The 17,559-nt window shown below is 45.3% G+C and overlaps 2 protein-coding genes across 2 annotated transcripts; one reads left to right on the top strand and one right to left on the bottom strand.

Moving 5' to 3' along the window:
• The first annotated feature begins 927 nt into the window (after nt 1–927).
• On the top strand, nt 928–8,004 carry LOC117423291 (annexin A13-like). Its single transcript, XM_034905299.2, has 11 exons — nt 928–1,086; nt 3,019–3,094; nt 3,346–3,440; nt 3,902–4,072; nt 4,326–4,359; nt 4,599–4,678; nt 5,112–5,180; nt 5,582–5,683; nt 5,856–5,931; nt 6,655–6,767; nt 6,951–8,004. The coding sequence occupies exons 1-11, from the start codon at nt 1,072–1,074 to the stop codon at nt 7,068–7,070; spliced, it is 951 nt and encodes a 316-aa protein (XP_034761190.2). The 5' UTR covers nt 928–1,071; the 3' UTR covers nt 7,071–8,004.
• A 1,388-nt stretch (nt 8,005–9,392) lies between these two features.
• Nucleotides 9,393–15,823, bottom strand: LOC117423283 (protein FAM83A-like). Its single transcript, XM_059003731.1, has 4 exons — nt 15,068–15,823; nt 13,024–13,191; nt 12,517–12,641; nt 9,393–11,024 (listed from the first exon to the last, which is right to left on the bottom strand). The coding sequence occupies exons 1-4, from the start codon at nt 15,593–15,595 to the stop codon at nt 10,088–10,090; spliced, it is 1,758 nt and encodes a 585-aa protein (XP_058859714.1). The 5' UTR covers nt 15,596–15,823; the 3' UTR covers nt 9,393–10,087.
• Nucleotides 15,824–17,559: the final 1,736 nt, after the last annotated feature.

The following is a 17,559-nucleotide window of genomic DNA, read 5'->3' as shown; positions in this document are numbered from 1 at the left end:
CACAGTGTGTGCCGTTCCTACAGACCTCCTCTTAATATACAAGCAGTCCTAACACAGTGTGTGCAGTTCCTACAGACCTCCTCTTAATATACAAGCAGTCCTAACAGTGTGTGCCGTTCCTACAGACCTCCTCTTAATATACAAGCAGTCCTAACACAGTGTGTGCCGTTCCTACAGACCTCCTCTTAATATACAAGCAGTCCTAACACAGTGTGTGCAGTTCATACAGACCTCCTCTTAATATACAAGCAAACACAGTGTGTGCAGTTCCTACAGACCTCCTCTTAATATACAAGCAAACACAGTGTGTGCAGTTCCTACAGACCTCCTCTTAATATACAAGCAGTCCTAACACAGTGTGTGCAGTTCCTACAGACCTCCTCTTAATATACAAGCAGTCCTAACACAGTGTGTGCCGTTCCTACAGACCTCCTCTTAATATACAAGCAGTCCTAACACAGTGTGTGCCGTTCCTACAGACCTCCTCTTAATATACAAGCAGTCCTAACACAGTGTGTGCCGTTCCTACAGACCTCCTCTTAATATACAAGCAGTCCTAACACAGTGTGTGCCGTTCCTACAGACCTCCTCTTAATATACAAGCAGTCCTAACACAGTGTGTGCAGTTCCTACAGACCTCCTGCATGCAAACAGATTCCTGGAATGCACTGAGGAGGGAGCTGCTGAAATCAGGGAAAGAGAGTCATGCATTTACAGTTAACCACGTGTTTCACCTCAAACCAGTGCACTCCTCTGATAATAACACTAATAATAATAATAATAATAATAATAATAATAATAATAATAATAATAATAATAATAATAACCAGATAGAAATCTCCATTGCATAAACAGCATGTTTATCCAGTTGGTTGTGCTGCTATTTCCCAGTGGTCACGTGTGAAACTGTTAAACCGAACCCCTCAAGCCTCTGCTAACGGGATGACGTCAGAGGCGTCGTCTGCAAAAGTCTCGCTATTCTGCATCTAACCGACTGAATAGGATTCCTCACCACTGACCAGCGCAGGAGCACAGATCGGTCACCACCGCTGGAAAACAACAACTCGCAAAATGGGCAACGTCCAAGTGAGTGTATTATTATATACGGCGTTTCTTTTACTGTTGGCAACAGGTGCCGAGTAGCGCCGCTGCAGATTTGGGCACTGGACCAACACTGGATTTGATCCTGCAGCCTGCCTGCCAGTCGGTAATTGAAAACCTGAGATAGCAGCAGCAGCGGACTCGGATTAGCGCGACACTACCACACGAGTTTAGGCATTCTGTATCATTATTTTAATAAGTTTAAATAGAACATTCACGATATGATACTCATTTTAAAAAAATGCGTTTGTTATTACTGTCATGTCGTGGCTGTATGTATTCGTTATGTAAATAATATAACTGTACGGGACGTGTTTGAAAGCTAGTTTGTACTCCAGTGGAGGCTGCATTAAACCTGCTTCACTATCATGACATGAATCACGTTCGTTTCTCTCCGTTATATTTATCCAGAGGCGCCGTTAGTAGCTTGTTATATAAACTCACTCACGCAGATTAAACTGAAGATTCTTTCTGTATGCGCGCATCATTTCTCTGCAGTCCTGTGTGTTGCACATACAAAGCGAGAGGCATGAGCAGGGGTCGTTTGTGTGAAGGGCGTTTATGGTAGAATTCACCAGAAGCCTGTGAGAGGCCAGTACAAACAGGATGTGTCTGAGTGTGCTCTGGACAAGGGCAGAGGGAGGGAGGAAGGAAATGGGACTAGCTCCGGCTATTCATACTGGGTGCATACTAGCCCCCCTCCTCCTCCGAGTCCCTGGAGAATGACCAGCCCTCTCTCTGTGACCCAGCCCCTGTTCAACAGCAACACGCAGTGAAAAGCAGCCTGTGACTCCCTGCGTTGTTTGGCCCCAGTGCTTCTGCTGAGTCCTGTAGCGTTGAGAGCCCTGGTGCTCAAAGTCACAGCGCAGCTCCTTTGTGTTCTGTACAGGGCAGACTCCTCCTGGGAGTGACACGTTTCAAATCGCTAGGTAACCTGTTGAAGTGATCTGAAACAACGACTTTAAAAGTTCTCTGCATACTGTGTTGTAAAGTATATTTCGGTTGTTTTGATCCACATGCACCCTTAATGCTTTAATTTTTTTTTTATTACTGTACCTCCAGACATGCCCTGTGTTTGAGTCGTCTTGCTGTAAAATCAGATTAAACCTCTTCACTCCCCTCCCCTCCCCTCCTCTCCTTACAGACACTGCCAGCATTATCCTCTTAGCCCAGAGGAGCCTCCTAATGCATTACCTTAATGAGTGCTGAGGTGCAGAGCAGGGAGAGGGGAGAGGGGAGAGGGGAGAGGGGAGAGGGAAGGGGAGGGGGTGGAGAGAGGGGGAAGGGGAGGGGGGAGAGAGGGGGAAGGGGAGAGGGAGGAGGGAGAGGAGCAGGGGCAGGTAGTTTCTCAATGGCATGGGGACTAGTGATGTTCATTTATTTACTTCGTGATGAGCACAGTAGAGTGGGGCAGGTGCTAACATGAATTCAAATCCCAGCATTGACACTGTGTAACCCTGAGCCTCTGTGCTCCAGCCTCACCCTGCATTGACACTGTGTAACCCTGAGCCTCTGTGCTCCAGCCTCGCCCAGCATTGACACTGTGTAACCCTGAGCCTCTGTGCTCCAGCCTCGCCCTGCATTGACACTGTGTAACCCTGAGCCTCTGTGCTCCAGCCTCGCCCTGCATTGACACTGTGTAACCCTGAGCCTCTGTGCTCCAGCCTCGCCCTGCATTGACACTGTGTAACCCTGAGCCTCTGTGCTCCAGCCTCGCCCTGCATTGACACTGTGTAACCCTGAGCCTCTGTGCTCCAGCCTCGCCCTGCATTGACACTGTGTAACAGTATAATCCTCGTCTGTGTGCTTAACGTTCACTCAGTCCCACGCTGCCTTTCACATGGGATCATGGTCATGTCTGAACACACCGATACTGTACCCCAGCTCATAAACTGTGTGCTCTTTTCATTTTCCTAGCCAACCATTGTGGCGTATCCAGACTTCGATGTGCTGGCTGACATTAAAGCAATCAGGAAAGCTTGCAAAGGCCTGGGTAAGGATCTCTGCTGGGGCAGGTGTCTGGTCTCTCTCATTTCATGACAGTAAAACCTCTGGCATACAGACTGATAGGGGACCAGGGGGGGGGGGGGACGGGGATAATTAAATCGTTCAGATAACCCTTATTATTCTGCTCTTAAATATAACAATTAAAGAACTTGATGATCTAAATGTGGAGGCTGTGGCTTTCCAGAGAGCATTGCTCTGGGTTCATTTCAACTTTGAGTTTTTCTTTTGTGTTTTCAGGGACGGACGAGGAAGCCATCATCAACATCCTGGCAAACCGGTCTTGTCCACAGCGTCTGGAAATAAAGCAGGCGTACTTCGACAAGTACGATGATGTGAGGACTCACGCCAAGCCTTTCTGTCACTGCAGCGCTGTACACTACAGAAAAGTCAGCATCGCATCAATCTAGTGTAGGGAGGTCCGTGCAAACGAAATGAAAACAGCCTGTCTCTCATGCAAAGGGCAAACTTACTAGAAGCCGAGTCAAGTTTTTACGTTAGCTATTCTGGTTGAGTATTTAGAAGTTATGGATGCCTGTCTGCTGTGCTGACAAGAACATGAGAACATTTATGAACGAGAGGAGGCGTTTCAGCCCATGTAAGCTTGTCCAGTTCCTAGTAGCTGATTGATCTCAGAACAGGTTGTGTTTCTGCCTCAACAGCATGACTAAGTAACCCATTCCATCCCGTCGCCGCTCTGTCCTAACCCCCTCTCCACTTCGTTTCCCCACGCTGTCCTCTGGTCCTGCTTTCTCCGCTGCGCTAATGGTTTGTGTTCTTGCTGTCTGGATGCTAGGAGCTGGTGGAAGTGTTGAAGAAGGAGCTGTCCGGCAGCTTTGAGAAGGTGGTTATCGCTCTCCTAGATTCACCCACCGTCTTCGATGCCAAAGAGCTGCGGAAGGCGATGAAGGGAGCCGGAACCGACGAGGACATCCTGGTGGAGATTCTCTGCAGCAGGAGCAATGAGGTTTGTAAAAGGTTCGGGTTTGGGTTTGGGTTCAGGTTCGACTTAGGGTTAAGGATATGGTTAGGGTTAGGGATATGGATATGGTTAGGTTTCGGGTTCGGGTTCGGGTTAGCGCTGCCCTACTGAAAAGCAACGTAAAGCACCAATATCTTCTTTTAATTGTGATCCAGAAGTTGTTTTCTTGAGTCTTGAGTAAAAGCTGCTGTTGTGTTGACAGTTCTCTCTCTCTCTCTCTCTCTCTCTCTCTCAATAGGAAATCTGTGCTGTGAAGCAGGCCTATAATGAGAGTGAGTATTCTTTCACTGGAGACTTGCCCAAAGCATGACACTTTACTCTTTAAAAAAAAAAACAACGCAGTTTTTGTTCAAATGTCAGATGTTTAACAATCCGATAATAACTTGATTTAAACTTCTATGTGTTCTATTGTAATGAAAGGGAGCCTTACAATGCAAGCTCCTGGGAAGTGAAGTGTCTGAGCTGTTAGCCCAATAATAAGTGTCTGGTCTTTCTCCCGCGTTGCACCTAGTGTTTGAGCGCGACCTGGAGGAAGACATCGCGGGGGACACCAGTGGAGATGTGAGGAACCTGCTCCTGACTCTACTGCAGGTAAAGCAGCACAGCGGGGGTGCAGACACAGGTTCAACAGGGCTTCATACTGGCATTCCTGCCATGCTTTTGATGCACACTGTAGCATCAGTGTATGGGGGAGGCTGCAAAGAGACGCTCAGAAGAACTTTACAGAATAGGGATGCAGACTTCTGTGTCTGTACTCTCCTTTACATCGCCTTAGAAAAGGAGATTAATCATGTAAATACCTGGATTCCTGACCTGAATGAACAGAGCCCGAGTGCATTGTGAACGCAGGCTCTCTCATCTAATTGAGTGCTCAGAACTGGATTAGCAGTCACTGAAGTCATTAGCAGTGTGTGTAACAGTATGGCCCCTGCCTGCCTGTTTAAATGCACTCAGTGACAGGTCAGAGTGGCCCCGTACTGCACAGGGAGGTGCTTCCTGCTTCACCAGTGTCTGTCCTTCACAGGCTCAAAGAGACGAAGGCTTTGAAGTGGATGAGGAGCAGGCAGAAGCTGATGCCACGGAGCTCTTTGAGGTAATGAAGCAGATACTGTGCTAGTACATGTCAGTGACATGCATCAGTCTTTAACCCCCGTCCTCGCCAGCAGAAGAGAGAACCTAGTGCTCAGCAAACAGTAATACTGCAATTTCCCATGCTTATATCCAGCGCTTCCCACGGTAAAGCATGCTCTCTATACAACACGCTCCCCTTCGTTTCTGCTGTTACCACGATCCCACTGTGCTAGTACTGAAATGTACTGCACATGCACATGCTGTCTAGAATGTGGTGCAGCGCTGTCAGCTATCGCAGGGCTGCGGTCAGCTATCGCAGGGCTGCTGTCAGCTATCGCAGGGCTGCGGTCAGCTATCACAGGGTCAGGGACTCTGCTATGGTGCTGTAATACTGATCTTTAGCATTGCTTCTTGTTATTTCAGGCTGGAGAGGGGCAATTTGGCACAGATGAGTCTGTTTTTACTACTATTCTGGTCAAAAGGAACTACATGCAGTTGCAGGCCACTTTTAAAATCTATGAGCAGGTAAGCGCTATATATATATATATATATATATATATATATATGTATGTATATATGTATGTATGTATGTATGTATGTATGTATGTATATATGTATATGTATTCCATGCTGTTGCTGTGAGATTCCCTTGCCCTGGCTGTCTTACTCACTTCTCAGTTTGCATTTCTGATTGCAGCTTGCAGATTCGGATATCAAGGATGCCATTAAAAACGAGACCTCGGGCACTCTGCAGAAGTGCTACATTACAATTGGTAATTGCATTTCATTTTCAATGCTCAGTTTTATAAAGCATATAGAATGCCCTCCAACAAGTATTGGGACACATTCCCAAAGCATGGTGCTCAGTCCTCTTTGTTTTGAAAGGCTGTACATTTCTGTTCATGTCATCACATGAGAAACCAACGGCTTGCGAGTGCTCAGGAGGCTTTGAATCCAGCTCCAGTCTGCCACGGTTTGGTTCTGCTTTTGTAAAATAATGAATTGGGACAAGAAATGAAACCTGCCCTACTTACCGTTCAGTCCTGGTAGTGTCTTCAGTCCTGGTAGTGTCTCGCTGAAGCACCACCAGATGTCACTGCAGTTCTACAAGCAGCTTTGTGTTTGCAAACCCACTGAGGGACACGGGGCGACATGTAGTGAGCTTTATTTTCACACTTTTCTAACGCAGATGTTTCTGAATCCTGCCTCATACCTAGGGGATGTAAAATATCCACAAAGCGGAGCTGTGACCCGAGTCTACTGTTTCTATTTCAGTCACACTGCACTGTGACGCTGACACTGCACTGTGACGCTCTGCCTGTTGTGTGGTTACCAGCTTGCAGTTTGAAAAATCAGTGAACAATGAGGTCATTATCAGGAGTTGTGAGTGTCAGGTTAGGGTGAGAAATGCGAGGCAGACAGTAGATCTCTCTCTCTCTCTCTCTCTCTCGTCCCCCTCTCCCTCATCCCCCTCTCCCCCTGTCTCTTGTCCGCAGTGAGGTGTGCAAAGAACCTGCAGCTGTACTTTGCGAGGCGCTTGCAGCACGGTATGAAAGGCATTGGAACTGATGAGGACACGCTGATCAGGATCATCGTGGGGCGTGCTGAGGTACAGATTAAACAAATATAACCCCCCCCCCCAATTAGTTCAGGATGCGCAAACGTTTCACATAAAGAGGTCAACTCTTGCAAACCCCTTTTCTCACCTGAAAAGCGTCCTTAACAATGCCAAAAACTGTGGAAGAACCAGCAGAACCAGCAGGACTAGCAGACATGTGTGCCTGTTTTCCAGATTGATCTGGAGACGATAAAGGATATGTACTCGGAGAAATACGACGTGCCCCTGAAGGAGGCAGTGAGCTCCGAGTGCGGAGGGGATTTCAAACGGATGCTTCTGGCAATCCTGCACTGAACTGCCTAGGAGGGGAGCCCACCATGCCACAGCACCAGCTGTCCTGCGTGGCATCTTCAGAGCAGTATTCTTGTCTTATCAAGTCCTCTGCAGTGTTTCTCTGGCATGTAACCAGTTTTGATATTCCGGTCTATCCGCCTCACTCTAGTTTATGAAGTGCACACACGTGGAGGGCTTTCTGAATGCAGGATAGCATTGGAGGACTAATGCTTCTGGGGCTCTAATACCGTAGGATTTTACATTTTTTATTAATTACTAAAATAATATATTCTAAAAAAAATAATACATATTAATATAGAAGTATTAGAAATGTTGACAGCTATTGTAGACCCTTCTTTAAGCATCACTTTTACATTCTCGATGGCTTTTTAATTCATTAAGCAATGCTAGTAATTGTAGTACAATTGGATTCTAACGTAACTTCAGAAACCCTCTACCCCTAATTATGATGTAACAATCGATTGCTGACCTCAGAACTCTCTTCAGCCTATCAGGGAGCTGCATCGTGGGATCCTACCTCACTGTAGATGCCCAGTAGAACATTCACATTGAATATTACACTCAAGGAGGCACTAACAGATATTCAAGCACACCTGACCCACTGAACAGGAAGCATTTAAGGCACAGTGTCTCCACTGCTCTGTCATTTGGAAACCTCCCATCTCTCACACATGCCTCTGTTTATGAGGGCAATGCAGCACAGGCTAGGATTGTGATCCTGTTGTCACTGTGTTTAGGAGCAACACAGCTGCCTTTCTGTTTGTGTGCAAGTCTTTGAGGTCAAAAGCGTATTCAGTTAGTTAGTGTTTAGACTACATGTGCAAGAACTACAGCCCAGCGTCTAAATGGAGGACTAAATGATGGACCAAATCAAAATGGGTAAACCCTCCAATGATGTCCCTATGTATTAATCAATAAAAACTGTAACGAACAACTTGTGTAGCTGGACTCATTCCTCTTAACATGCATTATTTATTTTTATAGTATGTGTGTTTCAATACATTAGTGATCAAGGCTTTTACAAAGTATGAAATAACTATGTCATACATAGTTGCTAACATGTCAAAATCTCCCCTTAATGAATCTAGTATTGCTGGAGGCATCATGCTAAACATCTCTCATTGTGGTAAATCAGACCTATTGTATTGTCATGACATTCAATACAAAAAAACAACAATAAAGGCAGCTGCTATGTAATTTTATTGCTTCTAAAGCCACGGCTAGCACTGCGTCACAGTGCTGCATTACTAGATTCCTGCTAGGCATGCGAGAGGGTGGAGGAGGCGAGCAGGCTTTTCAGCATGTTTGCAGAAAGCTATGGACAAAAAAAAAAAAAAAAAAAAAAAAAAAAAAAAAGAAACAGAAAATAATCTAGGTCACATATTGAGGAAAGAGGTTAACCCGCTTTACTGGATACAGCGTTTCCACAAGCAGCTTCATTACAACAAGGAGGCAAAGGGCCTGTTCTGAACAACAGCACACAGAAGGCTGGCAGATGGGTTAGTAGACTTTAGCACACCTCAATCAAACAGAGAGGCAAGCCCCACCCTCGACGTCTTAACATTACCTGAATCCAAACATGCTGCACACTGTATATACATTTTTCCATTGTTAAATCTCCTCATACTAAATTCTCTTTCTTTTTTCATACAGTAATGTTATTTATCAGCCTCCTGCCCCTCTAAAGAGAAGTGCACTGTGCTCTAATACAGTGCACCAGCTCAAACTAAATAGGCAATCTTTCTCAATGCTTCCAGACTCGCATGAGAACGCATTACATTTCCTGTGCTGCCAGAGTTCCGTGTTTGGAATGTTGCTATGGTACAGTGCAGTGCCTCCACTCGTGCATGGGATAATTCATTATTATTATTATTATTATTATTATTATTATTATTATTTATTTCTTAGCAGACGCCCTTATCCAGGGCAACTTACAGTCGTAAACAAATACATTTCGAGAATCAAGATTAATAAAAAACAGTGACAGCTAATGCAAGCATTCTTTTACATTCCATAGTGAAGCACTCCCTCGTTTAATAAAACCCTTCAGAGCGCACAGCCTGTTCCAAGACAGTACAGCCCTGACTTCTTATGTTCCTCCTAATTCCATTTATCTTGCACTAGCATTGAACCCATAGTCCATTCCATATATCATAGTCTCAGACTAGTGTTATTTTAAGCCAGTATCCTGGATGCAATGCAGCAGAGGGTTTGTGTTGCAATGAAGCAGAAACTTGGTTTGTTCTGCATACTGCAATTTAACAATGTGTACAATGAAAATAATCATCATCATCATCATCAATTAAAAAAACACACACAATGTATGGCAAAATATTTATACATGATAATAAGCGGCACATTTTGTTGCTTTTTTTTTTTTTTAAGAGATTTATCAAAACACCTTTATCGTGTCATCCACAAAAAACACATTTTTTGAAAACGGCAAATGTAGGTGATTACACATCTGCAGAAACAGTAACGTGTGCTAGAACAACATAAAATCCACAAGCCCTTTGGGTAACCAGGTCCTCTGAAAATCTGGATTTCTCAACTCATCTCTACACACAGCAACCCTCCCCCTTACAAAAAGAATCACACCAAGCACTTGCATTGCAGGAACACAAGAAATACAGCAAACCAAAACCAGCAGGATGCAGGAACAAAGGTCCGAAGTGCCAAAGAGTAACACTGTCCACCGAGTCCTGAATAAACAGCAGACTGCTCCGAAGTAAACTGACACACTCAGAAGTAACGAGAAGGGGGAGTCTTATTTACTTATGACATGTCTCTGCACATTCCTTAGAGTCCACTCGCTGCCTTACACATGTTGGCCTTGTATATACTGAAGATATCGCCATGAGGAATATACCATACAGTGGAGCAGTCACACCTCGAACATGCAGGAAGTGGCACTGCCAAGGCACGGAGCAGGTACACTTGCAAGATGACTTCAATTTTGCTTAATTATTCAACTTCCACCCATCCGTGTCTCTTTTCGGCCGACAGGATAACCTGGTTCACATGTGCGGAGTGTCTTTTACCTCGAACCTGCTGTATATGTTTTTGGATTTCATCTTGTTGTAGTGGTTTACTAGGTCCAGCTGGCTGTGTCCGAGGGTCATCCTCTTGACATCGTTCCTGCTGATTTCTCCTCGTCTCACCGCTGGCAGCACGTCCGCGGGCAGGGGTGCCGGCACCACGGGATACCGGGGTTTGTTTTCGTTTGTCTTTGTCGATTCCGACAGGCTGAGGTCTTTGAAATGCGACACGGCGGCGACATTGTTTCGGGTTGGAGGTTTGGTAAAGCCTTCTTTTGCACCAGGGGTTAAGACATTAGTGAGTTTGCTGAAGAGCGGGGCTGTCTTCTGTTTGCCAGGCTGCTCTGGTTCAGCGTAAGGGGGGCTCCTTTGCTCCTTCCCCAGTGAGGGGTTCAGCGGAGTGTAGTTCTGCTTGGTCTCATAAAGACCCAGCCCTGAGATCTTGGGTACAGCTCCTCCTCCATTTCTGAGTGCGCTAGGGTTGAATGCTTGCGAGTCGGAGCTGGACTGCTCCACAGCACCGCTGGTGCCAGACCCTTTTCTCCCTTGGTTGCTGGGGTTGTACAAGCCTGGACTTGGGGCTTTCTTGTCCGGACTGAGGTAAGCGTTCGTGTAATTCAGTTTGTACGCCGGGGAGCCCATGCCTGGACTCTTCTTGATGCTGGAGAAGCTGTTGCTGGAGCAGCTGCTGGAAGCGTCAGAGCAGACACGTTCCTTTGGCTTTTCTTGCATGAACTCCGGAAGGCGTTTCCCGAAGGAGTAACAGGGAATTCCGTCTTCGTCTGGGTCGTGTAAGCTATCGATGATTTGGGAATCTGCGTAGAGGCATCGGAACTCCCTGTCGAAGCTCTCGACGATTCGTCCGGTGAAGTGCATCAGCATGTTGCTGTGAACCTGAGAAGAGAGCCAAGTGAAACTGGAAAAAAAAAAAAAAAAACAGAGACAGAGTTCAAGATTAGCAGCAGTGTCCTTATGTTTCCCCTTGATCCCTCTGAACTAAGACTTCATTTAAATATGTAAACTGAAAAAAACGGAAGAAATGAACGCACAACATTTCAAGAGAGTTACAGAGAGGCGGAAAATTTCTTTACAGCAAAAAACGAATTGTAACAATTTCTAAACACCAGAGTCCTTTAACTGGAATGGGGATTTCTGGACTGGGAATCTGTAATGCTTATGAAAACAGTTTCTTGTTCTTTACTTGAGGAAGTGTTTTGTTATCAACTGAGATCTTTGACAAAGCCAAGTGAGCTTTGAATTTCATGTAAATGTTCAACTTTCCAGTTGGAGTTTGTCCTGCACCTCCATGTGTTGATTTAATCATGCAGGTTGATACCAAAATAACAAATTCCTTTTAATTCAGACACTAAATAAAACAAACAGCCTCCTCACAGCACCTAATAAGTGCCACGTTTGCACAGATCTGCTCCACTTAACAAACATTTCCCCTCCCTAAAACAAGACAAAAGCACAACTGCAAAACCAGTTTTAAATATTGTGAAAGGCAGCGTTTCTCGTAATAACAGCAGCGGCTGTTGGAACTTCAGCCTACAAACTGAGGCGTTTGAGACCTCCGAGGGGCAGCCGAAGGCACAGCGCGAGGCAAGACGCAAGGACTTACAGGATGTAATATGAAGTGTAAAACACTGAAATAAACAAAGCAGCTTTGATGCCAGCAGGTGCAATGCTGGGTTTCTTTGTATTCTTGTTTTTTTTTAGGTTTCTCCATCTATAAAAGTGTTCAAGTAACCACTGCTGCTACAGAATCACTCAGACTCACCCACCGTACAGTTTGGAAGAGAATTAGGTAACATCATGAGGCTAGTCATAGGAGACACTGTGCAGTGATACTCTCATGTGACGGTATGATGCGGATCACTGTACATTTAATGTTCCTTGATGGGCTACTTGTATGATGCACAGTAATTAGTCTTTTTTTTTAATTATAAAATAATTGATAGGGTAAATGATAACCCTACAGTGTACTGACTTAAACCACAGCCCCACCTGAATTAAATAAACATCAAGCAATCTCTCTTATTAGCAGCTGTTGTGACCCTCCACCCCCCCCTCTCTCTCTCTCTCTCTCTCTCTCTCTCTCTCTCTCTCTCTCTCTCTCTCTCTCTCTCTCTCTCTCTCTCTTCTCTCTCTCTCTCTCTCTCTCTCTCTCTGCTAAAGCTTTTCTACTGACAAGTTCAAAGGAACATGCTCAAATTACAGCATTTATTTGCTCAGCTTCACAACCCACTTCTGCACTGAGCTGCGTTCCAAACACTCCTGAAACCAGGAAGTGCACAGGCTGGCTATTCCAATTTCATTCTCCGAATGGAAATCCAGACACAAGGGGAACTGGTCGTTCATTTACAGGACTGCCGTAATGTTCATTTGAACATGGAATAGCTTCATACCTGTAAGACCCGGCAATCACTTCTTCACAGTCGATTATAAGAAACTTCTCCAGGACCTGGCCAGTAAACTTCTTGCCATGCTTTGTGCAATAGGTATCTCCACAAACACTGCGGACTCTCATGTTCTAGAGAAATAATAATAATAATAATAATAATAATAATAATAATAATAATAATAATAATAATAATAAACAGGTGTAAACAACAACTTCAGATTTACTGGGGATAAACACAACCATTGTTGAGAAATAAATAATGAAATAAACAGATCAAATTGAAGCTCACAATAATATGATTTATAATGTCTTTAGATCTCCAACACAAACGTGAAGCCTCTACCTCCTACCTGTATTTGCTTCTACCTGTTTGGATGTCATTTTACAGTCACTCTTTGCCTTTTGTCCGCCCTCCCCTCCGCCCCCCTCCCTCTCCCCTCTCCCCTCTCCCCTCTCCCCTCTCCCCTCTCCCCTCTCCTCCCTCAACGTGTGAGATTTGTAACGAGCTTACGCTGAGGTGGATCGTCTGGACGTCCAAGGTGTTGCACATATCAGTAAAATACTTCAGGTTCCTCTTGTCCAGTAGAATGTAAACTGGAACTTTGCGTTTATTTGCAGCTTCCAGCAAGTCGCAAAACAGATCCACGTCTGTGAAGAGGTCCATCACTAATGCTATTACCTGGAAAGCAAAAATACACCAATCAATACAAGTGAGACACTCAATGCTCTCTCAATGCCCCCCCCCCCCCCCTCCCCCTCCCCCTCCCCCTCCCCCTCCCCTCTGAATAGAGATTGATTTATCTGATTATTTTTAGTGTTGAATTACTGTGCACTTACATTATTGTTTTCTTGGCTGGCGTTTGGATAACAGCCAGTGTCATTTTGAACATGTTTCGGCATGTTCAGATTGTATCTGAATGAACCCTCAGAGAGACAGGCGGAAATGCTGCTTATTCCAGGCGTCTGGGTCAGTCACAGACACCGGCACAATAAGAAACGATTCGAGTGTTTGCTGGAGGGAAGGACGTGCCCAGAACAGGGCTCTGCTGTGTTTAAACAAACTGTACAGGGCTGTCCAAACACGGTCCTGGAGGGACATGCCATCTAAACCAATGCTGTGTTTAAACAAACTGTACAGGGCTGTCCAAACACGGTCCTGGAGGGACATGCCATCTAAACCAATGCTGTGTTTAAACAAACTGTACAGGGCTGTCCAAACACGGTCCTGGAGGGACATCCCATCTAAACCAATGCTGTGCTTAAACAAACTGTACAGGGCTGTCCAAACACGGTCCTGGAGGGACATCCCATCTAAACCAATGCTGTGTTTAAACAAACTGTACAGGGCTGTCCAAACACGGTGCTGGAGGGACATCCCATCTAAACCAATGCTGTGCTTAAACAAACTGTACAGGGCTGTCCAAACACGGTCCTGGAGGGACATCCCATCTAAACCAATGCTGTGCTTAAACAAACTGTACAGGGCTGTCCAAACACGGTCCTGGAGGGACATCCCATCTAAACCAATGCTGTGTTTAAACAAACTGTACAGGGCTGTCCAAACACGGTGCTGGAGGGACATCCCATCTAAACCAATGCTGTGTTTAAAAACACTGCATTGTATAACATGTTTAACAAATACAAAACTACGGAAGCGGTGTCACAGGGCAAATAAATAAATAATATATATATATATATTTTATACTATTTAGTCAGCTGTGTTTTTTTTCCAGTTTATTAAACTTATTTGAAATGAGTGTTATTTTAGTTTTCATAGGTGTTTTTTCATGTTTTGACATGGCTCTTTACAAACTCCCTGGATGATCAGCCTGCATTAGCATACATCTTATTAGAGTTAATGACTTTATTACTGCCTCCCCTTTAATTGTTCGGAGAATCTTTTGTTTCTTCATTTGATGAAGTATTTTGAATCATTTTAATGCAGGATATGCTGGTTCCTGGGCTGTAGGTCACGTGTGAACTGCAAGACTTGAAGGGATCTATAAGGAAGCAGGAGCAGCACCTTTTTATCAGCAGGATGGTGTGATCTTTGAGCTAATCTCAAAGTGAGGCAGAAAATCAAACAATTAAAAGCGCTTACACTGAAGAAAAGGGGGTGCGGTGACATCACTGATCGTCCGAAAAGCGCGCAAGGCATTAAACCAAGGTGTTCAAAGCGGAAGAGCTTGGTTAATATGTCTTTAAAAGCACGCGGTTACCCGGGGATGGGAATAACACTCCCATTGCATAGCGGTTTGATCCACTCCAGGTTTTAATAAGACGCACCCGAGCTCGTTATTAAACACTGCGGCTAGTCAAGCACATAGTAAAACCTGGAATGGGTGAAACTGACATGCAACAGGAGGCTTCACTCCACCCGCGTCACCTGGTCAAGCAGGTGGGCCTTACATTCATGCAACACATTCTTATAATAAATATCGTGGATACATTTAAAAAGGTTCACATCATTTTGAACTGCTCAAAGCTGCTCGTCATAACAACACCACTGAACCACCCTTTCCCTAAAACAAAACAAGCAAACACAAGCTACTTACTTTGCTCGCCTTGTTAATAAGTGAACGAATGATATCTTTCATGTTCTGCGTTTTGTCTCTCTGAAAGAAGATTTGCGTTTCTGAAGCACCATATTTAGGCAGCTGGTCTGTCATCTCCGGCCAGCCCAGCTCCAGCACGGGCGGCTCTTCATCCGACATCATGGGGAAGTAGGTCCCGGAGGTGAGCTCCGAGCCCGCGTACCCCTCCCCGCACAGCTCTCCGCCTGAGCCAGCGACGCTGCCGCTGTCCGCGCTGCTGTCCTTGGAAGCGCTTTCCGCGATGTACTTGATGTCTAAAGCCGACAGGAACGACAGCTCCCTCTCCTCGTCCAGCACTCGCTTGTATTCGAGTTCCCCCGAGTCTAGCAGCGCGTCTGTCGCTAGCCTGGCCGCTTCGTTGTGGCTGAGCTCCAATGCCATGCCCTGTCTCCACGGGTTCTTCACATCTTCCAGCCGGGCAGCGAGCTTTCCCAGCGGCTTCCGTCCTGAATTAGTCGAGGTCGGGCGCAAAGCGTCTGAGCTTGTCATTTTGTAATGGAAGTTGACCTTGAATCGCCGGCTTCTTTATCTTAATGTTTTTTCTGTGTGTGTTTGTTAGTTTAATTCAATTATGAAATATCCCTAAATTATATTTGAAAATAATAAGTCAGTATTCCCTATCGCATTGCTTTCTAAACTCAGGCACCGCATCCCGCTGTCTTCTCAGTCCAGGTTTTCAAACTCCAGGTCCTGCTTGACATATGATTATTTTTTAAATTGTTGTTGTCAGTTGTGCTCCGGGTGATTTTTTCTTATTGGCTGACTGTTCCGGCCCGCCTCCTCTTACCTGCGCTCACCTGTCACTCCATGGAACAGCGTGGCCACGCCCCTTACCTGTGCGAAACACGCCCCTTTCTGAGTCAGGTGTTAGTTAACAACTTCACAGAGCGCGTGATGAATCGGAAGTTCCCGTAATTAAAATGAAACATGGTACCTGTAACTGTGACTTTTTTTTTGCTTTTTTTTTTTTTTTTTATATGTATTTTCAAAATATAGTGTACCCATAAACAATACGTCATCCATTAGTAAACACTGATACGCTATGGTATTGACAGTCCATTCATATTGTGCATCTATTGCAGTAATACAGTATGGTGATTTATTGAGGTTGCGCTCGAGGAAGGGTCCAGACATTCCAAACCCAGTCATTCCAAACCCAATCCTCAGCTAGTGACGTCATAGCTCCGAAACGCTGCCTGGAGCAATCACAGGACCCAGGCATCATGACAGTTTCGAGCACTTATCTTTCTACAGAAACCCTATCAAAGAACGTCCCCATTACAGAGAGAGAGAGGAAACTCCCTCGCTTCCACCACACCTTACACTCTGTGTTTGACAGATATCCCAGCGATATCTGAACACAGCAATGAATGCAACAGCATCAAACACGACATTATTTAACTGCCAGGGATTCAGGTAAAACTGTTTTACTTTCGGCAGAGGAGTTTAGTATTATGATTTGTGTTTAAGGTTGAGGTTAGCGTCCTATTTGCCTTGCTGACAGACACATACATGCCGCATTGTAATAATACACACAGGCACAGATCGGCTCCAATAGTTGGTATAATTAGTAATTCAATAAAATATCACTGAATGTATTTTTCCATACAGTAGATCATGCCAGTGCACGCCACACTGCCTCATAACTGGTTGGATGTGTAATTGGCATGCTGTCAACTGTAATACCTGCTGTACTGGGAGCGCTATGATAGGAATGGAGCCCGAGGCTGCAGAGTTCTTACACAGAACACTTGCACATTGCTCATCCACAGTGCATGCAGCCAGCCTGGGAAGCTGGGAGCCAGCTTATTGACTAGTCCTGACAAGCAGGGGCGTGGATTTCGAAGTGGAAAGACCTTTTCTTTCAGGAGTGTCTGCCTGGGAATCCTGGGTGCTCTTCTTGGAGAGAGGGAGCAGGGCTCAGGGGGCAGCCCTGCACTGAAATGGAGCGTTTCATTGCTACCTCACCAGTGTGGCGCTCCCTTTATCACTCAGTCATTGCAGCAGCAGCACGCCAGGACTGACGCTCTATCTGTTATCCTTGCTGGGGTTTTCCTGCGGCTTGCACCCTTTTGTAAAGAGTAGCGGAACCTCATGTGCTGAAATGGTGTCCTGTCTCGTCTCGGGGAGCAGGTTTCACTGCAAGAGCTAAGCTAGTCTCAGGACCCTATTTTGGCACTTGCTAGTTTTATGCAGTTCTGCAGCTTCAGGAAAGTTGCCTTTGCCCTGGATTCAATACAGAGCCCCCCTGCACCCTCCTACTGATGCAGTTCTTACAGCTACTTTAGGAGTACCAGATGTACTTGGAGATTAGACATGATCCTAAGAGTTCTTAGACATGATCCTAAGAGTTCTTAATAAAGATTCCCCAGCATGTGATGTCTGAAATAGAAAATGAAACAACAGTATGTCCATTATACTGTACAATGACTGCAGCTTCCCATGGCCTGAAC

Source organism: Acipenser ruthenus, chromosome 29 (assembly GCF_902713425.1).
Source record: "Acipenser ruthenus chromosome 29, fAciRut3.2 maternal haplotype, whole genome shotgun sequence".
Classification (NCBI taxonomy): domain Eukaryota; kingdom Metazoa; phylum Chordata; class Actinopteri; order Acipenseriformes; family Acipenseridae; genus Acipenser; species Acipenser ruthenus.
Note: the sequence above shows the minus strand (reverse complement) of the source record. Positions and strands in the feature narration are given on the sequence as shown.